We start from the raw sequence: 21,756 nt of genomic DNA on the forward strand, positions 1-21,756 counted from the left end.
TTCGGTACATGAGTCATTTTTGGTGAATCTTCATTATAAATATAGAATTCTTGTGAATCATTTTACTCTCCTGCTAGGCTGAGTTTAGCAAGAGCCTCTTAAATACCTGATGGCTGATTTCAGGGTCTCTCTCCATCAGTAGCTGGACAGGCTGTAGCTGCCCTAGGTCCTAGATGGCTGAAGGTGCCAATTAAATGTCATGTGCCCCTTGTCCTGGGAGATGCTCCAGCTCTGTGCCACCCTTGCTGCCCTAGAGGAATGGTGCCTGTGCTCCTCCATCCAGCAGGAGGGATTTGTAACCACGAGGACTCTGCTCCAGTCCGTGCTGCCTGCCTGGGTGCTCTGGGAGAAGGAGAGCAGTGTCCATGTTTTCATCCTTGTGGAGAAGCAGCGAGTGCAGGAGATTCTGTATTTGTTCCCAACCCGGTGTGTAACCAACTTAAATTACATCCCAGGGCTCTGTCATCCCCTCTGCTCTCCAGGAGATCTGGCTCTGGTTCAGAGCCACAGCAGCTCCATCGGCCCGTGGCTGATGTGTGCCACTGTGGGACACATCAGTTCTGAATTCCTTTGGGCTAGCTTTGCTCTGGAGCAAACCTGGGGCCGTGTGGCCAGCCCCAGGGCACAGTGCAGCGCTGAGGGTGTCTGGAGCAGCTTCTGCTGGGGGCTGCCTGTGGCTGTGGAGCAGCTTCTGCTGGGGGCTGGCTGTGGCTGTGGAGCAGCTTCTGCTGGGGGCTGGCTGTGGCTGGGGAGCAGCTTCTGCTGGGGGCTGGCTGTGGAGCAGCTTCTGCTGGGGGCTGGCTGTGGAGCAGCTTCTGCTGGGGGCTGGCTGTGGCTGTGGAGCAGCTTCTGCTGGGGGCTGGCTGTGGCTGAGGAGCAGCTTCTGCTGGGGGCTGCCTGTGGCTGTGGAGCAGCTTCTGCTGGGGGCTGGCTGTGGCTGTGGAGCAGCTTCTGCTGGGGGCTGGCTGTGGAGCAGCTTCTGCTGGGGGCTGGCTGTGGCCGATTGCAGCCGGGCTCTGGGAGATGTTTCCTTGGGAACGGCAGCTGCACTGACGTGGAGCTGGTGGAGCTCTGCACCAGGGCCAGGGCAGCTCCTCCTGCCCCGCCTGCCCTGCGCTCCTCTCTCTGCCCCAGCTCCTCCTGCCCCACCTGCCCTGAGCTCCTCTCTCTGCCCCAGCTCCTCCTGCCCCACCTGCCCTCAGCTCCTCTCTCTGCCCCAGCTCCTCCTGCCCTTCTGCCCTCAGCTCCTCTCTCTGCCCCAGCTCCTCCTGCCCTCAGCTCCTCTCTCTGCCCCAGCTCCTCCTGCCCAGCGTGCCCTGAGCTCCTCTCTCTGCCCCAGCTCCTCCTGCCCTTCTGCCCTGAGCTCCTCTCTCTGCCCCAGCTCCTCCTGCCCAGCGTGCCCTGAGCTCCTCTCTCTGCCCCAGCTCCTCCTGCTCTTCTGCCCTGAGCTCCTCTCTCTGCCCCAGCTTCTCCTGCCCTTCTGCCCTGAGCTCCTCTCTCTGCCCCAGCTCCTCCTGCCCTTCTGCCCTCAGCTCCTCTCTCTGCCCCAGCTCCTCCTGCCCAGCGTGCCCTGAGCTCCTCTCTCTGCCCCAGCTCCTCCTGCCCTTCTGCCCTGAGCTCCTCTCTCTGCCCCAGCTCCTCCTGCCCTTCTGCCCTCAGCTCCTCTCTCTGCCCCAGCTCCTCCTGCCCTTCTGCCCTCAGCTCCTCTCTCTGCCCCAGCTCCTCCTGCCCCACCTGCCCTGAGCTCCTCTCTCTGCCCCAGCTCCTCCTGCCCAGCGTGCCCTGAGCTCCTCTCTCTGCCCCAGCTCCTCCTGCCCTTCTGCCCTCAGCTCCTCTCTCTGCCCCAGCTCCTCCTGCCCTTCTGCCCTCAGCTCCTCTCTCTGCCCCAGCTCCTCCTGCCCTTCTGCCCTGAGCTCCTCTCTCTGCCCCAGCTCCTCCTGCCCTGAGCTCCTCTCTCTGCCCCAGCTCCTCCTGCCCTTCTGCCCTGCAGCTGCACCAGCCCTTGCCCCCTTCTGCAGTTCTGAGGGGAAGGGGAAGGCAAAGCAAGCATCTCTGTTTCTGCACTCACCTCAAGTGTATTTACAGGGTTTCCAGTGCAGCACATTACGCCTACAGTGTTTGTCCAAAAGCTGCCTGCAGTTTGCTGAGCCTTTTCTGTGTGGCTGCCCACCTTTAGTCTGACAGTAACACGCTGCTTGAAGCAATTAAAAAACTTGTTTAAGTCAGCTTCATACTGCAAACAGGGTTTATTCATGAGTGCCTCAGACATGGTTACCCAGATGATCTCTAAATTTCCACTATCTACTTTGAAATGAGTCTTAGTAGTTTGCTCTCTTAGAATAATACTTTGAGTATATTAAATTAAATAATCCTGAATTCCCCATGCTATAAACTAATCACCATAGAATTCAGGTGAGTTATGGAGAGTCAGTGTGTGTCACAATCAAAATATATGTTATTTAAATAAATCCAGCATGCCAGCTTGGCAGAGGGAATATACTTACTATGGTTTGGGAAAAGTTAGTAGTAAACGTGAGTAAAAATAGTAACTTGGGCACTATTAAACATGCAGAATTTGACTTTTCAATGAGATTTCAGTTCAAATTAAGGAAGAGATGAACTGCACGAAAAGCTTTTTTTGGCCTGAATAATAAACCTGCTACCAGTAATTAAACCCATTAATTAAAATGTGCAGAATCCCTTTGTGGCTGAACTGAAAAGGCCAGTTCTGATTTGAGCTGCAGAATGATATTTAATGTTGTGCTTGGGGCTTCTTGTAAACCTTGCTTGAGGATGGCATTGCACGTGTCCCTTGGGATGTGAGGGCGAGGAGGGAGCTGGGGAATTCCACTGCTGTTCCTGGGGGATGCACCAGAGCTGTGCAGCTGTGGGTGGGTTGTGGCAGGTCCTTTCCTGTTCCTGAATCTGAACTCAAATCCTGTAACACATTGAGGCTCTTCTATCAAAGAAAACAAAAAAATCCCCATCTTCTTTTTGTTTGTAGCTTTTTTGGTATACTTTGGATACTTGGCATGTGCTGTTTCTTCCCATCTTCAATTACTAATTGGTTACAGTTCTTCACTTCAAAGACAATCGGAGGTATTTGGTTTTCCTTTCCTTCAGTGTCATTGAATAATCTTTGCCTTCCAAATATGTTCTAAAACTGTGTCTAGACCAGACTTACAGACCAGAAATGCTTTTCCCCTTTTGAACCCAAGGAGAAAATTTGCCATTTCGGGGTGTTACATTACTGCTCTGTGCTGATAGATTTGTTGAGGATCTTTGCTGCAGAGCCTGCAATTCCAGGTGCAGAGAAGAGGAGCAGGGAGCCTCTCCTAGAGGAGCTGAGGAAGCTGGGCTGGCTCAGCCCTAGGGGATGAACCAGTCCCGTTGATTTAGCTGCATTAACCTCAATTTTTTCTTTTTCCATCCCCATTATGTATATTGCTTTTCTTCTCTTATTAACTGATGAAAATGACTGGGTTTTTTTCTAGGTAATGGTGTGTTTAAATAGCACAGATCTTAAAAAAAAGAAGAACAAAACCACATCACGATCTGTCCAGTCATGCACTGGGAAAGGTGACAGGGCTTGACTGCAGAGCTGGATCTGGATATTAACTGAAGGTGTTTGTATGGGGTCTGTGACTGTGTTTAGTCATATGTGCAGCCCTTCAAACAAAAGAAGGATGTGGTGCCTGCCCGGGGTAGCTTGGGAGGTAATGAATTCCCATTAGTAAGCAGTCCTTGGTGCTTTCTCTGTGTGAATAATGCATCAGAGAGGTGGCCTGAGGCCTTTGAGCAGACATCTGCCACCCAGAGAGAAGGGACACTTGCCTGAGCACAGCCAGGTGCTGGCTTGCCCTGCTGCCAGTCCGGTCTTGTCTGAAAGCTGAGCAGCCTGTGAACCCTTTGGTGGTTCTGGACATGGTGGCTGAGGAGGTCCTTGCACAGACAGGTCCATGCAGTGGATGCAGTGGCCATGGTGGCTGAGGAGGTCCTTGCACAGACAGGTCCATGCAGGAGCCATGCAGTGGCCATGGTGGCTGAGGAGGTCCTTGCACAAACAGGTCCATGCAGGAGCCATGCAGTGGCCATGGTGGCTGAGGAGGTCCTTGCACAAACAGGTCCATGCAGGAGCCATGCAGTGGCCATGGTGGCTGAGGAGGTCCGTGCACAGACAGGTCCATGCAGGAGCCATGCAGTGGCCATGGTGGCTGAGGAGGTCCGTGCACAAACAGGTCCATGCAGGAGCCATGTAGTGGCCATGGTGGCTGAGGAGGTCCGTGCACAGACAGGTCCATGCAGTGGATGCAGTGGCCATGGTGGCTGAGGAGGTCCTTGCACAAACAGGTCCATGCAGTGGATGCAGTGGCCATGGTGGCTGAGGAGGTCCTTGCACAGACAGGTCCATGCAGGAGCCATGCAGTGCTGTGAGTGCCCTTGGCCAGCTCTGCAGGGTCCATCCTTCTGTGTGGTGACCTCCAGGTCTAGCAGCACCATGTGCCAGGTGGTAGGGGAGTGCTATGGTGCTGCCTCTTCTCATGCAGTTTCTCCTGGGTGCTCCTGTAAGTTGTACAGCAGCTCTTTCAGCTTCCTGTGTTTCCTTCACTCAGAGACTCAAACACAGCCTTGACTTGTGCCAGGCTGTGGCAGGTTGGAGCCTGACTCCATGGCTGCTTTTGTGAAGCACTCCTGAGCCGGCATTTGTGTCTTACGCTGGTGCTTCTGCTCTCCTGCAGTGTCTGTGTACATCAGGACTGTGTGAGCATTTATTGTTCTCAGAAACAGAGCAAGGACAGCTCTCACCCACAAGTGCTCCTGAGATGTCTGTGCTTCAGGCTGTAATTCCACACTCCAGATCTGATGTGTGGGCCCCTATCCATCCTTGCAGCTTCCTTTCACAGAGCCCTGGGGCATCTACACTTGGATAATCATCAGTGTAAGATGCTTCCTTCTTCAAAAATAAGTAGAGGGAATTGTTATTTGAAATAGGTCTGTGTCACTGAGTATCTGTTCACAGCAAAAGGACTGGTGTGATCTGGGAATCAGAGTGGCTCTTGGGTCCTCTTCACAGTTCAGAGCCAATCCCGTGTATGACAGGATTGTTGTTAATGAATGTGCAAAACACTAAGATTGGACTTTGTGTGGAACAGTTCAACAGTTACTTCCAGCAGATGAGCACTCCATTCATTCTGGAGGGGGAGGCAGTAGGAGAGCACTTGTGTGGCTGCATTTTCTGGAGCCCTGTAGTTGAGATCTGATAAGGTGTGAAATTTTAGGGCCTGGCACGTCTGTAGGAGCACAATCAAAGAGCTTCAGCTGAGGTGATGGATCAGTCAGTCTCCATCCACGCTGGCAGTGGAAAACCAGGAGTCCTTGGAACATGAATATGGCTGGTGACTCCTGGAGAGCAGATACCCAGGGTCGTTTGGGATGGTTGGAGTCTGAGCTGCAGGAGTGCCCAGCAGTGTTGGTTTAGTCTCACTGCTAATGGCCCAGGGTTAATTCCTTCCTCAGGATGACTTGTTATCCCATTTTTGCACAAAGTTAATTGTGTTTGAAAGACAACGCAATTTTGTTCCATCATTTTCAGCTGGAGTGACAGCATTCCAATTCTTCTGAAAACCAACCCCATTAGGAAGAGCTGCCTTATGCTTTGGGATTTTTAGCTGATTGCCTTGAGGCTTCTAAATAGCACCATATTCAGATTTGACAGAAAACAAAGAATTCAGTTTTCTCTCTTTTTTCCTTAGCTCACAGAAATGCACCTTCTGTAGAAACAGATGTAAATAACCACTGCCCAACCTGACAGTTTATCATCCTAATTCTTTTGGCTTTTTACCCTTGACATTGATATTTAAAAAAAATGAAGATTATCGGCTATGGAAATGCAGATCACTCACAAACAAAACACAAGTCTCCCTGTATTACTGCTCCTATTTGGGAAACAAACATTTTCAATGATGAATAATGCTTAAAAAATAGTTTACAGAGATTCTACCTCACTTGATAAACACATTAGCCCAGAGAGTGTACCAGAGATGATCATAATTGGGGGGAAGCAAATATTTTTTCATGCACATTTAGAAGGTTTTTGATTGTGCTCCAAAGATGATGCTTGAATTAATGAGTGGTGTGCTGTGGTGGGGAGGAAAAAAACAGTGAATATTAGCTCTTATGTGAAATGAAACAGTTTCTGAACTGCATGTGTTTTTAGCTTGAGAAGTGAAATAAAATCTCTTGTGCTTTTTAGAGAACTCTGCTAAATATTTTGCTTTGATCCTGGTCATCAAATTGGATAATTTTCAATATTTAGAGAAACTTCGTAATTTTGATTTGCCCTTAAAAGTGTTTAATGAAAACACTTCTGTTTTCTGAAGGTTGCTGAGATCCTTGAAGCTTAATGATCACAGTTTTAAAGAGGAGCAGTCACCAAATTTCAGCCCCAAAGTTTCCCAGCCCCTTTAGAACTGGGAATTGTCCATTTAGATACTTTTAAAATTATTATTTTCGAGGGAGTTATTGAACATGGGATGTTCTGTGGCACAGCCCCACAGAAGCAGGTTGAGTGCAGGGGCACAGGGGCAGGTTTGGGTGTTCCTCTGCAGCCCTTTGCACCCGGGTACCAGCATCTCCCAGTGACACAGCAGGCTGGAACTGGGCAGGAAAACTGGTTTCAAACTGGGCAGGTCTGTGATTAGGATAAAGCAATAGCAGCTGGAGATCATGAGCATCTGATGGCTTCTTTATCATCCTCCTCTTTTCACTTGTTTTTAATTTCTTGAGCCTCGTGAATTCAATTCCCTGTGCACAGTTTCCATGAAAACAAGGTATTTAGCTGCAGTATTTCTTCCTGTCTAAGGAAAATCTCATCTGCTAAGTACACCCCATAAATAATCCTTCCACAGGCCTTCTTTTCTGTGCTCACCACCCCTCCAGCCCCAGAACTTTCATTTCACAGTCCATTAAGTCATGTCAGAATTTTCATAGAGCCAAAAAAGGACAAAACCAAACCTGTTCACCTGACCCTGGGAGAAGTAGCTGTGGTGAAGTCATAAAAAAGTGACATTTCCTGAAGCCTGGTGGGCACCGTGATTATTTGAACTGTAAATCAATAATATATCTGCACTCAATTAAATTCAGCAGTGAATACTGCAGAGAATGTTCCTCAAAACTGTCTGGAGTTAATGAATTTTTAGATGGCTGCTGTCAGCTGAACCATACAAGAGAATTACCTGAGCTGTGCTGATTTATCCCCAGTGCAGAGCTGCTCTTCCACTGTGTGTGATGAGTTGCTGCCTTTTTATCTGGTTGGTTTTTGTATGTGTTTGTTGTAGGTCGAGTGGCAGTAGGCAGGCTGGGGATCACACTGGGCTGTGCAGTAGTTACTTACCTGTGCACACATGCCTGTGGCCAAAAGCGTGTGTACGTTTATACAGACTACCTGTGTGCACACAAAACCACCCAGTGATGCCTTGCCGATGTTAGCAGTTGCTCCAGGAACAGCTGAGTCATCTATTTTTAGATCTTCTTAGAGTGTCAGATTCCAAAAAGGGAACAATGGTTCCTTTTCCCAGAAATGGGTAAATAACCCCATTTCCCTGTCCCAAAGGTTCTTGTAGTATAACCCCTGAAATAGTTTGTGTTGTCTCTTTAGGCAGCAGAGGGAGCTGTGCAGTTTGTAACTCCCGGGGATCACCTGGGTTTGGTTAGTCAAAAAGCACCACAGCCAAGGTCCTCTCATGTCTTTGGAAAGGTTCTGCAGCGTGAGGCGCCTCCTCTGCCAGTTTGTTCAGGATGTGTGAGGTTTCCTCTCTGACTAAGCCTGGCCGTGGGCGATGCTGGCAAGGTGCAGTGAGATCAGTGCCTGCCTTGGACACGGAGCCAAAGGGAAGCCCTGGGGGCTCTGCCAGGAGCTGCTCCCTCCCTGCTGTGCCATTCTCCTGCTGGATGGGAGGGATCCCTCGCTGCTGTCCTGTGCCACCAGGGTGGCATCCACACGGTCCCCTGGGCTGGAATGGGATGGCATCTGTGTCGCAACATGTGCTGCCCTGCTTGCGTGTTTTGTAGTCTGAGTGGGTAACAGCCGCGGTGTATTTGCAAGCACATTCAGATCAAGTCAGATGTGAATGTATTCCAGCTGTTCTGGAATAATTCTTGTAGAAAGGAGCCTGGAGAGAAGAGTGCTGCCAGCCAGTGCTGCTAGTCTCACTCTGGGGTTGAAGTGTAGGAGAATGAAGTGACCTGAGGGTCACACAGGCTGGGCTGTAACCTGCCCCCCAATCCAAGGGCTCCTTACACATAGAAGTGGACATGTGTTAATCTCTTGTCCTGTGGAAAATACATTTTGAGGCAATCCAGCAGCAAATTCCAGTGTCTTGTCTTGCCCCTTGCAGATGACCCCTATGTGTGCATTATAGCAGCTGGGGACTGATCTTACCCAAGTTCTTGTGATGAGAAATGTCACAATGGAATAATTAAATATTGGGGCTCTAGGGACAGTCACAGGGGAAATTGCCCTCAGGGGCAGCTGCAGCATTTATTAATAATTAAAGCTGTGCCTGCTGTGCTTTTCACCAAATTTGTTTCATTAATATTTTATTGTTTTAAAGAAAGAAAAAAAAAGTGGTGAAGGTGGGAAGAGAGTCTGTTTCCTAAGCAACAGCAATGCACTTCTTTGCAGTTATTTTTAAAGGCAGGTTGCTTCATCTAAGATTTGGAATCAAATTGCTGCATTGCTCCAGGCATCTGGAAAGCTGCTTTTCCTTTTTCTTTATTTCTAATTGAAAGACAGAGCACAACAGTTGCTGGGTTAAGAGCTGTTGTGATGGTTGCTAGACAGGAGCTAGACCGTGCTGTGCAGAACTTGGCTGTGCTGTCATCACTGCTGTCCCCCGCAGCGCCGCGGGCGTTCCTGCACGGATGCTCCTTCCCTGGCAGGGGAATGAACCAGCCTGGTTCCACTCAGAGATGGCACCATGGGCATTCCTGCACGGATGCTCCTTCCCTGGCAGGGGAATGAACCAGCCTGGTTCCGCTCAGAGATGGCACCATGGGCGTTCCTGCAGGGATGCTCCTTCCCTGGCAGGGGAATGAACCAGCCTGGTTCCACTCAGAGATGGCATCAGCACCATGGGCATTCCTGCACGGATGCTCCTTCCCTGGCAGGGGAATGAACCAGCCTGGTTCCGCTCAGAGATGGCACCATGGGCATTCCTGCACGGATGCTCCTTCCCTGGCAGGGGAATGAACCAGCCTGGTTCCGCTCAGAGATGGCACCAGCACCATGGGCATTCCTGCAGGGATGCTCCTTCCCTGGCAGGGGAATGAACCAGCCTGGTTCCACTCAGAGATGGCATCAGCACCAGGCTCCTTTTCCTGTCACCCACGGGTGTCCTGAGCGCAGGGGATGTTTCTGATGGCACAGAGGGGTCACTCAGGGATGTGCCCTGCTCCTCCTCCCAGGGACCAGTGCTATGCACAGGCTGCTGTGCCTGGAGGGTGGATGGTTTCTGAGGCAGGCTGGAAGTGCCCCCAGCATGGGAAGCAGCATCAGAGCTGCTGCTCGCTGTCTGTGTCTGAGCCATCGCTGCTGTCCTGAGCCAACAGGAGCGTGCCAGAGGCATTGCCCCATTGTGCTGTGCCCTGGGCTGGGGCTGCTCAGGGTTCAGCAGGAGGTGTTTCTGTGTGACCTCAGCTGGCCTGGGACTCGGGTTAGCTTTCAGGGCCCGAACAGTGAGGACAGGTCTATTTCAGATGCAGGCTTTCAGGTGTTAGGGGATTTGGAGCCTTCAGGAAATGCTCAGCACCTGACAGTGTTGGGCATAAAGTGCAACAAAATGCTGCCTCTTCTCAAAAAGAGCCACTGTGTCAGAGCAGATGGAGTGCCATGTGTTACTGTCACCAGTATTTAAGGTGGGGAGCTACCTGTCCCCATGGGCTGCCTGCTGCCACCCAGCACAGGAGAGCCCTGTGCAGTGCTGCACCCAGAGCCCTGTGAAGGCTGCCCTGCCTGGGCACACACCCGGTACACAGAGCTGGGTCTTTCCCCTTGCTTGTGAATGAACTGGTCTGTTCTTCATCCCTTTGTATGACTCTGTGAGTCATCTGCAGTCTCACTTCAGAAGCTGATAGACAGGGAAGGCTTACTTTTTTGTTTAGATTTGTTGTGATTGTTTTAATTTGTATTTCTCATTTCCTTGCCCTGCAGCAGGTTACAGAGAGCTGGATAGATTTCTGCTGCACTATTGCATAGTGCACTGCAGTGTTTCATTGGTGGCCATCAGGGAATGTTAGTGGGGTTCTGTGTGGCACATGTAAAGTGGGGTGAAAACACTCAGAGGTTCCAGTTCATGACATACTGCCATTATCTGTACTTTACAAGGCGCTTGTAGTAGCAGATGATACGCATGCTGCCATCATCTGATTCTGAGCTGGTGTTTGTCTGTCTGTCCCCCGGCTCTGCTCTTGACCCACCCCTGCCCAGGGGCAGTGAGCAGGCTGTGCCGGCCGCGGGGAGGCAGAAGGCAGCTGACCATAACGCTGTGTCCGTTCCACAGGTGTGGTGGAGGCGTGCCTGCTGCACATGCTGAAGCGCAGGGCTGCCGGCTTCCTGCGCACCGACAAGGTGGCCGCGCTCTTCACCAAGGTGGGCAAGACCTGTGCCATAGCTGGGGACGTGTGCAAGAAGGTGCAGGAGCTGCAGCAGCAGGTAGAGAGCAGGTGAGGCTGAGCTCTGTCTATCAGCCAGGTCGATGCAGGGGGTGTGTGCACAGACTGCCTGTGAGGGCACAGGGGCTTGGCTCAGGTGATGCAGCTTTGTCTTGTCAGCACCTGTAGGTGTTGGTGTTTGATCAAGCTGGCAGTGAGCAAAGGGACAGACGTGGGGAACTGAGGCTTTGGTGTTTCATTTTGTGTCTCAGTACAGCAGAGGAGCACATTCAGCCCACACACAGCAACAGAAGTGACTAATTACTGGTGATTGCAGAGAGGGCTCACAGTCTGGGGATGGTGGCCCAGCTTGGACTGTTGGTGGGATGAGAGGGGGTGGAAGGAGGAACTCAAGAACAGACATACTGGAAAAGCTGTTTTGGCATGCTCCTGCCAAACCAGGAGCAAATTTCTAGGTATCATAGCAGAGACAGTTAAATTAATGGATACAAAGAGTGATGGGAAGAAGGATGGTATAGGAAAGCTGTTCAGTACAGACTGGACTTAAGCACAACAGAATCCTGGAGTCAAGGACTTGAGGTTACTGAAAGTCTTAGACTTCTTGCTGGTGGTGAGTACCAAAGTTAAAATTTTCCATGTTGTTCTGTAGATGAAATCACAGTGCATGAGTGTCTTGTCCTATAAGCTCAGGACAAGAGCATTTTTAATTCTGTTTGTAGGCACTGCTGAGCCCTGAGAGCTCTTTTTACACTGTAGGAACTTTTAGCTTCTGAGCTGTAAAGAAGGGCTTTGTGAGAGAGCTTGTCTTTCATTACTGACAATTATTTAAATTAGCACTTATATTTCTGTGTAATTTTCTGACATTAATCTTTATTAGACTTATAATTATCAGACTTTGTTATGTAGTTTTTGACAGATATGTACCTATTTTTGATACATTTTTAATTGGGCCTACTGATGCAGACAGGGATTTTATTAAGTAGTTTTTTAAATGTTGGGAAGAAGGATGCTTTCTACTGAAAATTCACCAGCCTCTCTCTTGGTTAAGAGCCCACACAAACACCCTTCTAACCACAAGAGAACTTTGGCTGTATCCTCTAACCGAGAGGAGCAAATGAACTTAAATTCTGTGGTTTCTCTTGGACAAATTTTGTGTGTTTTTCAGCTATTAACAGCCACAAAATTTAAGTGCTGTAGAAAATACACACAGAAAAGATACTACTGGGAAATACTGCAGGGGGTGGGCTTGCTCTGCTGGATGTATGAAATGAGGCAGAAGGGCTGTAACAGCCCAACTGTTCCTGAGGCTGTGGCTTAAGAAAACCCCTGTTTGGGATGCAGCTAAACATCCAAATTGTTCTGATGTCAGTGGTGTCTTCCTTGCCTGTAGGGGTGCTGTCATGGCCTGCTGTAGGACTTGGGACCCTGTCAGATCTCACCCAAACCGCCCCAAACAATGGATTAACTCTGTCTAACTGAACAGTTTCCTGAAAGGGAACTCAAGTGCTGGCAAAGAACCTGAAGATGTCAGGGTTTCTTTCCTCATTGAGGCAAAATGGAATCTTCTTCTATTTTAAGGGGGAGGTTTTGGGAAAAGACATTGAGGGGGTTCCTGTTCCCCTCAGCCCAGGGCAGTGTGTGGAGAGCCAAGGCTGTGCCCCTGTGCTTTGCAGCCATCTTTCTCCTGCAGCTGCACTGTGTTACCTGATGCAGGAGGATGGGTTTCACTGGATGGTGCAGCTGTGCAAATTCGGACTACTTTTATTTTATCACCTTTTGCAGGAAAAATCAGCCAAACGGGCAGGAACCCCTCAAAAGGCAGGGATCAACCACAAGCAAAACACCTGTCCTGACACCTCAGGCTATCAAGCACATCTGGGTTCGAACAGCCTTGATTGAGAAGGTGCTGGACAAGATTGTGCAGTACATTGTTGATAACTGCAGGTAAGGAAAGCAGCAGAAGCACAGGGCTTTGTTGGATTGATGCATTTAGGTGTCTGCAGCAAGGGATTTCATCAAAAGTCTTTGGCAAACCCCTGTGATGCAGGCTTCTGGTAAGATGAAACCGGTTACATAGGCATTTAGAAAACTTGTACTTTAGCTTTTCATCACTGACAGTGTTTCAGGCTTACAAAAAAACATTAACAGGCATTCAGCTTTCCAGAAATCAGCTACAAATGTAACTTCAAGTATATCAGGTGCCCATATTGTAATAGGCATGATACAGAAGACTTAATGGGGCACACTGAGGACAGTCTTCCATAAAAAGAGAAAGGAAAGGACCCTAAAGCTTGGTGTGGTCCCACAAGGGAAGTTTGCTGGCAGGGTGCTCTTGTCGTTCTACACTGGCAACACATTCTTGTTCATCCAAAGCCAATGGGTCTGAACAAGGATGAGAGCTAAGGGCAAAGCAGCTTACTTTCACAGTATTTTCCAAGTTTGTGTTACTGTTTTCCTTGTCATCAGCTTTGCTTTCATGATGTATCTTGCCACTAAAAGCAAGAGAATGGAAGAAAGGTCTTTGTGCTGTTCAAGCAAACTGTTGCTCTGGGATATGTAATGCCAGCTTGGATTTTATGAGCTGTGTGCAGAAGAGACAGAGGGAGGGTTGGCCATGTCCCAGAGACACAGTTAATGAAAGCATTTTAGCCCGCTGCCTCAGTGTCTGCAGATACATGGGTACAAGGGGTTTTAATTTCTTTTCCACATAATCTGCAGGAGACACATCAGGGGAGTTTGCTCTCAGTTGTTCCATCACCTCACTGCCTTCCCCTTCCGTTCAGATGAGTTAGGATCAGATCCTTCATTGCAAGTGTGTGATTTTGAGAACCTGACTTGGTGAATAAAACAAACCTTTTCATAAGGCTTGTTACCATGCATTTTTGTGTCATTACTGCTCAAATGCTCCATGTTCATATCCCTCAGCTGTTCTGTCCTGGAGGAGGAGCAGGTGCTTTAGAGTTTGAGCCCCATCTAGTGAACAGACCACAGAGGACAGTGGCATTCCAGAACTGTGGGTGTTTGGATTTTTTGGCTGTGTGGTTTTGTAAAGCAGCTTTGCCTGCTGCAATGGCAAGACTTTGGGGTCACTGCAAGAGCAATGTAGTAGTTCATAATTCTTCACAGTGTTTCAAGATGATTCCTCACAGATAGAAGGCATGTTTAAGAGTGTGTGGATTGTTTTGTCTCTGTGGAAAATGGACAAAATTGCTTGCAGAGAACTATTGTTTGTTCCCATATTGCAATTCTGCCCAAAGCCCCAAATCAAATATACTGGGTAAACACACTGAGCACAAGGCAAGCTCCTGCCTCTCCGAGCTCAGCTGGAAAATAGATGAGAGAGAATGAGCATATCAAGAGGCCCATTGTGGTAGACCTGTAGCTAAACTCACGCTTTGAAATGGTTCATACTAGCTACTGTTTTTAACTGAGCTCTGATCTTTTATTCGTAGTAAATACTATGAAAAGGAAGCTTTACTGGCAGATCCTGTTTGTGGCCCAATACTGGCTTCTCTGCTAGGTGAGTTCTTGCAAAGTTACTTTTTATGCTGAAGAAAGTAAATTGTTTCTTAAAGCATTTTGCATTATAACAGTGTTACAACAGGTGAATTTTGTATCTTGTATGTAGTTAACTATTTATAACAGAGCTACAGTGAAGATGTTTTGTTCCTTACAAGACCAGAAGAGACTGATCATCGGGTGGGATTAGAAAGCAGAATGGGAATGGATTTTTACTGAATGCTTGCTGGCTGTTTTTAACTGCTAATGCTGCTGTGGCAGGGTACTGTGTCCTACAGGAATACTCTTACACAGCCCTAGATAATGGGAGTGATACGTTATTATATTGTCTGTATTGTGGGCTGATCCCCTGGGATCAGTGAGCATTATTATTCACTTGGTTTGAGAAGGAAATCTCACCTTCCATGCTCAGCCAGCAGGGTAGCAGTGAGTGTGTCTCTGAACAGACTCAGAGGGTTCCTCCCTTGGTCTCTGTTCCTAGTTGGACCGTGTGCTCTGGAGTACACCAAGCTAAAGACAGCTGACCACTACTGGACCGACCCTTCGGCCGACGAGCTGGTGCAGCGGCACCGCATCCACGGCGCGCACGGCCGCCAGGACTCGCCCTCCAAGCGCCCAGCCCTGGGAGTAGGTATTTACTCTGTGCCTGTCCCTGAGCCAGGGCACGGGCTGGCAATAAAAACAGCCCCATGAGGGAGGGACCTGAATCTGGAACAGCCTTTCTTCTGTAGTGGAGCTTATCACAGATTAGAACTCCATTTGGGCCACAGTGCCCTCTTTATCTGTACGTAGAAAAGTCTGAGACCCAGCACTAAATTCTGTGGCATTTGACAGTTGTGATCTGACCGGGTAGTTCACAAGAAATTCTGAGGTGCCATGATGAGGGCTGAGTTTCTCTGCCAAGCCCCTGGCTGCACAGGAGTTGCCCTGTTGCCTGTGCCCTGGCTGACCTGCCTGCTGTGCTGCAGATCCGCAAGCGCCACTCCAGCGGCAGCACGTCGGAAGATCGCTTCGCTGCCTCGGCACGGGAGTACGTGGAGTCCCTGCACCAGAACTCCAGGACCCACCTTCTCTACGGCAAGAACAACGTCCTGGTGCAGCCGGTGAGTGCAGCAGCTCTTGGGGCTGGCACTGGGGCAGGCAGGGCTGGAGCTGGGGTACAGCTCTGACCTGGCGAGGGCTCGCTGTGTTCTGTTCTCAGCACAGAGCTGCCTTCTGCTTGGCTCTCCAGGGCTGGGGTAGATTTGACACGTCACAAATGCTTTCACTGCCTGACCATTGTAAGTGAGCAGTGGGCTGTAGGCAGGAGCAAACATACTGGACTGTATTTCATAAACCAGCTGACTGTGCCATGGTTTTTCCCCTCTTGCTAGTAGCAATATTGTATACCAGTACTTCTGCTGTTAGGGTTTCCCTCCACACTTCCCAGATACTGCAGCTATGGAACTTGCATGGCACAGAAAGACTGAAGCATGTATTTCATGCAGATATTTTGTGCACTTGAGTCACCTGGGTTGTCTGTTTGTTGCTTCTGTGAACAGAAAGATGACTTGGAGGCAATTCCTGGATATCTCTCCCTTCATCAATCAGCAGATAGTTTGACATTGAAATGGACTCCAAACCAGCTGATGAATGGAACCCTTGGAGATTCAGAACTGGAGAAAAGGTACTCATTGCATTCAGGAGAGATGGGAAGAACTGTGTAACCTGCTGGGGGGCACCAGGAAAGAGGAAGGGGAGGGGAAGAGGGAAGCAGAGGTTGTACAAACCTAGTGCCAGAATATCCAGTGTGGAGAAACTAGCTTTCCTTTGCCTTTTACTTGACTAATAATTTACTTTCACTGACCAAATTTAATAAGCAGTTATTAACTTAGCAGAGTTCTTTCTATCAGGTGCTTGGAACTGCAAGCATTCCTGAATATGGAAAAAACAATGTTTCCTGCATTTTCCTTCCTTTTTAGTGTTTACTGGGACTATGCATTGATTGTGCCACTGAGCCAGATCGTCTGCATCCACTGCCACCAGCAACGTAAGCATAACCCTTAAGCATATTCCTTAAAAATACAGGAGAGCCACTTGAATGATTGCTTTTCCTCCCTCAGTGTCAGGAACACCTCTGACTAGTTCTGGCCATGTGGGAATGAGTGTTAAAATCTCCAGTCCCAGCTGATAGAGGATGACAACTGTATAAGGCTTTCATAGTTTGCATGTATCTTGAGTTTCTTTAGGACTGAAGGGCTGATATCAGCCTTAGATCACACTGTGCCTTACAAAGCTTTATTTATCTACTTAGACAGGATCCTAAATAAAATTTCCTTAGAAGGTAAGAGCAGAAAACTGAGGCTCTGATGTAACAGTGTGGACTCCCCTTGTCCTCCTTGCAGCAGAAAGCAGATGGACATTGGTGCTGGTGAGCCAGGATGGGACCCAGAGGCCTCCGCTGCACTTTCCCCAGGGAGGGCACCTGCTTGCCTTCCTGTCCTGCCTGGAGAATGGGCTCCTGCCCCGGGGCCAGCTGGAGCCCCCGCTCTGGTCCCAGCAGGGCAAGGTACTGCTTCTTCTGCTGAGCTCTTGGGTGAGGCTGCTGTTGGTATCTCTGCTCCACGGGTCAGGCACTGACTTCAAGCTGCTTTATGGTAAAGTAGGGCACAACTCCATTTAGTCCAGTCTGCTTCTTATACACGTGGTCCTTAAAAATTGTTCACACCTTCATTACCCCATTGAGCAATGAGCTGGAATCTGCCATTGCATCAAGATACAAACCCACACAACAGAAGTGAGATTCAGAATGGACCGGACAGAGCTGCTGCCAGAGGCTTGGGGTGCCCAGCTCCCAGAGATTACAAGAAAAGGCTGATTTGCAGCACATAGAAAAATAGTATTAAGTACCCCATAACCACAACCTGTATATGACTCCACTGTTTTCTCCCTCACCTCCTCCCAACACTGTAAGTTTGGAGATTAAGGATGCCAAAGGACTGTAGTACTTAGTTTGTTGCACTTAGTTTGTTAGTCACTCATAGCTGAATGTATGGAATTATTATTTTCTCTAGGGCAAGGTGTTTCCAAAGCTTCGAAAACGGAACAGCAACAAATCAGTGGACCTGGAGGAGATGCCAGCTGAGGACACATCCACAGATTATGTCTTCAGAATTATTTATCCTGGACACAAGCACGATAACAGTAAGTGCCTCTGTTCTGCTTTGTTTGAAAAAAAACCAAATGAGAAACCAAATCAAGCATCTGAGAAAATCTTGAAGTAATATCCTGGGAAGTACCTGCACGTGACAAGCCACATTTTTGTAAGGGGGGAAAAAAACCAAACCTCTAATAAATTTCACTGAGAGATAATTGTGATCAACAGGTACAACTTAGGTTTCCTTAATGCAGTGAGACTTGCTATCTTAGTGGAAATGGAGTTGAGGTGAGGAATCTTGTATTTACTCTGTGTTTTACAGAGCAAGTTTTCAAAATACTCCCCTGGGCTTGCAAACTGAGACTGAAACAAAAAAGATTGCTTGACTAGTCAAGAGCAGTTTTGCTCCTGAAGTGAGGATATTTTTACTGGCCACAATGCTTGCTCATAATGTTGTTATTAGGAAAAAAAACCCTCAACCATAAACCCTTAAAAGTACCCCAAGAACTCCCTGGGCTAAGTTTTCCTGGCTTGGAAGCACAGACTTAACAGTGGATAAAGGCCCTTCCAAGGAAACGAACTGAATTCCCAAGCACCAAACCACCTCATGTCATCAGTGAATACAAATTCCTTACACGCAAGAAGGCATTTAAGCTAGTTCTCAGACAGCACATTCAGTTTTATTCCCCTGGCAAAGAAGCAAGAACTCCCTGGGAAGATCAGACCGTAAAGTTTACAGGGGATTTGGAGTTACTGCTCACACTGGGACTTAGTGCAGCTGAGAAAGCAGGAGTCTCCTCTGCAGCCTCCTGACCCTGACCCCAGTGCTGGCTGGGCTTTGTCAGGGCTCCTGGGCTGGCACCGGTGAGTCTGGCACACAGCAGCAGAGCACCCTGTGCCTGTGCCTGGCGGAGGGAGGGCTGCAGGGCCTGGGGGCTCGTGGGGCAGGAGCTGCAGGTGCTGTGCCAGCAGGAACTCTGCCTGTCTGCAGAGCCACACACAGCTGGGAGTGACCTTGGCTGTCCAGATGCATCTGGCACAGGTTTCAGAGAAGGGGCCACAGCACTGCTAGGGCACAGGGAAGGAGAGAAGCTAGCTGGAGCCTAGAATTCCTGTGGAGCTTTGCTCAAAAGCATACTCAGCTGCTGCAGGCTGGCACTGGGATCTTTGTCCCTTGCCTGGTGTGCCACGTGTGCTCTCACAGCCTGTGCACACTCAAAGGCTGGCCTGAGTTTGGTGGAGCATGCTTTGTTTCTGTAAGAAACTCCGTTTTCACAGCCATTTACAAGAGCTGTGCCCTCGAGCAGAGGGCAGGATTCAGGTCCGTTGTCTTTGCTGACCATGTCCTTTGAGCTTTCCCACAGCACTGAGTTCTTTCTTCTTATGCTCCTCTTTCACTATTTTCTTTGAGCAGTAACTATTAACTACCACCACTTAGCTGCCAGCCGCTCTACCTCTGTTGACGATGATGAGGAGGAGGAAGATAAGCTACACGCAATGCTATCAATGATCTGCTCTCGGAACCTCACAGCTCCTAATAGGATGAAAGGTTTTTATCCTCCTCCCCCTGTGTCCCAGAGCTCTCTTGCAGCTCCTTCCACTGATGCATACAACAGTGTTGGCATTATTGCAGGGAAGGACATCGCGCTCGCACCATGGGATGTGCAGAGAGGCTGGGAGTGGGCTCACAGCCTGTGGGGACTGGGAACAGCATCCTCCCTGTCCCTGGATGTGTGTGCTGCTGAGCAGCAAACCTCCTCTCCCAGGGGGCTTCCTGCCCCACCTCCATACGGCTGGATCCTAGAGCAGGTTCTCAGGGGGCAGGAGGGAGTGTGACAGCTGAGGGAGCAGAGTGTGCAGAGAAGGCTGTGTGGAGATGCAGTGCCTGTCTGGGGTCAGTGCTTTCATTCCATTTGCATCCATAGGCTGGGTGGGCTTCAGAGCATCAGCTGTGAGCTCCACTACCCCTCCACAAATTTGTCATCTATTTCTTCATATTATTTAAGTTGGTATTCTCAAGATTGGTGTGCATTTGGCATCCAGTAGTTTAGCTCTGAATTCTGAGAAGTCCTTGCTTTCTCTTACAGCCTGGACTGGTGGGACTGACTGCAAGAGACAATAATTGCCCTGCATCTCTGTACAGTGCTGAAGTTCTGTGTTAGACAGGGTATGGACAGGTGTTCAAGGAGAGCCTCAATTCTTCTAGGCTGCCCACACACCTATCCCAAGGGAGCAGCCCCTGGAAATTGATAAAGCCCAGCCCAAGTTAATAAAGAGAGTTCTTGGAAGGCATAGATGGAAAGAAGTTCCAAAAATAGTGTTGCCTTGAAAAAAGACTGTTTTAGGAAGTTTCAGTGTGTCCCAACTGATTGTGCCTGGATATGGGCAAAAATGGGAAGGAAGACATTTAATTGCCACATACACATTAACCATAAGGAACACAACTTAGTTTTTAGTCAGTTTATAGAACATGTAAGTTATCCCACTAGAATGGCTGTCAGGTGTCTGCTTTTGGTTATTTAATCTTGAAGGGGATTGGTAGAGTTAGGGATGTGCCTGGGAATAGCCTGTCTGGGCTGCTGTCTCTCCAGCAGCCCCATCCCATAATGACAACACTGTTGTAGCAGGTTTGCCAGCCATCTGCTTTGACATTTTGCAACATGCTTGACTTTTGCATGTAGCTGAAGTTACAGATAACACCACTACAATTGAATAAAAGATGCTGTTCACTCTAATTCTTCACTAATTCAGGTACCTTTCATCTGAATCTTTAGGTTCTGTGGGGTTCTTTCCTTGTTTCTCTAATAAACAGAATAAAAAATTAGAAATGAAAAACCCAATTTTCCTGTCTACAGAGGGGAGGCAAAAACTAATGATCTAAAAATGTTTATCCAGTGATTTTTATTTGAACCCAATAAGAAGCTGCAATAAAGACTGGGTCATTCAGCTCCTTCCTGAAGAATTAAGGTGAAGAGCATTTTTGCATCACACTTTGTTTTGTGAAATGAAACACACATGACTGCTTCCGCATGAGCCTGTGCTTTTTCTGTTAACAAATGGGTTTACTCCACTCCTCCCTCACCTCTGCCCACTTTCTAATAGGCACTCCTAAAATGCTTTGTGCTACCTTGATTTAAAATGCATGAGATGGTTTGGAATTGCCCCTCCCCACCACTCAACAAATATCTGTTTTAAAAGCACGGCCCAGGGGACTGGATTTTGCTTGTAAATGTTAATTTAGTGGCATACTTTATGACATACATTATTGTATTTGCCTTAATTTTAATCATGGGTGAGCTGAAAGGCCAGTTATTTATTATAAACCAAAAACCCCAAGAGTTCAAATGCCAGCTGGGAAGGCTGAAGAGCTGAAGCCAAGCTCTCTGAAGGGAGCTGCTGATTTTTTGAGTTGCCTTTCTGAAGCTGGTTAAAAAAGCAAATAGATTTGGTAGAGCAGGGATAACTCAGGAAGCTGCATTGTACAGTCGGATCACATACTCCTGCAGAGAGTATCCTTTTATAAATACAGTGTGGACATTGGCAGGACTGGAACTGTCCTTCTGTGCTAAGTGTTTTAGGGTCTGGTTCTGAGGGGGAAAGAAGCATCTTCTGAAAGTAACTGACTCCGTTTGCCTTCATTTCTTTCATGCTCCAGCTTTCACTCTGGCTGGACCAGCAGTTCTATGGCTGATTCCAGGAACTGCAAAATGAAATTCTGAGACCTGAATTAAATAGAAGGTTGGGCTAGACTATCTCTTCTGGCCATAAATAACATTTCCATAATATTACACAAGAACCAGTTTAGTTGTTACTGCAGCACCCTTTTCTCTATTCTCTTGAAACATGAATTGGGATGTGCATGGGCAAGAGAGGGGCAAATGGTGAAGGGGTTTGGCTTCCTGGGAAGGGACCCTGCACAGCATGCTGCAGGTCCAGAGCAGGGATTCTGAGGATGCTGCTCTCCTGTTTCTGGAACCAAGGCTCAGAGCCTGTTGAGGAGTGAAGCATGAACCATCAGGATGCACAGAAGGAGGAGGGGGAGAGAATGGAAGAGGCTGATGTCCTTCTGTCTTGTTTGGTTTTTCCACAGACACCAGTGAGATGATAGAGATGCAAGGCTTTGGGGCAAACCTGCTGTCGTGGCAGCTGGAGCACTGCAGCCAGGGCTCCTCCTGTATCTCCTGTTCCATGGGCAGCTCTCCCTACGACATTCCCAGCTGCTGCACCTGCATCCACGACAGGTGAGCAGGCTGGGCAGAGCTTACCTGGGCACTGTGTGCATGCCACGGCTAAAAGCAGGAAGGTTTGAGTGGTTGCAGCACTCAAGACAAAGAGTAACGATTTTCAAGTAGTTTCTAATATAAAAAAGATGAAGTTAGGCAGCAAAAAGTTTAGTTTATTAGAACTAACCTATTAAACTGTGCTCAAGC

The 21,756-nt window shown here is 48.6% G+C and overlaps 1 protein-coding gene across 8 annotated transcripts in view; it reads left to right on the forward strand.

Moving 5' to 3' along the window:
• Positions 1-21,756, forward strand: part of SGSM2 (small G protein signaling modulator 2) — a 39,144-nt gene that overhangs the window by 7,537 nt on the left and 9,851 nt on the right. For 3 of the 8 annotated variants that reach the window (XM_036395024.2, XM_036395028.2, XM_036395027.2), the window contains exons 3-13: positions 10,560-10,722; positions 12,454-12,615; positions 14,124-14,191; positions 14,672-14,817; positions 15,159-15,293; positions 15,732-15,856; positions 16,152-16,219; positions 16,575-16,738; positions 17,244-17,373; positions 18,741-18,875; positions 21,417-21,567. In XM_036395024.2, the coding sequence (XP_036250917.1) occupies positions 10,560-10,722; positions 12,454-12,615; positions 14,124-14,191; positions 14,672-14,817; positions 15,159-15,293; positions 15,732-15,856; positions 16,152-16,219; positions 16,575-16,738; positions 17,244-17,373; positions 18,741-18,875; positions 21,417-21,567 (1,447 nt within the window). The remainder of the gene's footprint in view (positions 1-10,559; positions 10,723-12,453; positions 12,616-14,123; positions 14,192-14,671; positions 14,818-15,158; positions 15,294-15,731; positions 15,857-16,151; positions 16,220-16,574; positions 16,739-17,243; positions 17,374-18,740; positions 18,876-21,416; positions 21,568-21,756) is intronic. The other 5 variants (XM_036395026.2, XM_036395025.2, XM_036395029.2 and 2 more) reach the window with 5 other exon arrangements.

Source organism: Molothrus ater, chromosome 21, assembly GCF_012460135.2.
Source record: "Molothrus ater isolate BHLD 08-10-18 breed brown headed cowbird chromosome 21, BPBGC_Mater_1.1, whole genome shotgun sequence".
Taxonomy (NCBI): domain Eukaryota; kingdom Metazoa; phylum Chordata; class Aves; order Passeriformes; family Icteridae; genus Molothrus; species Molothrus ater.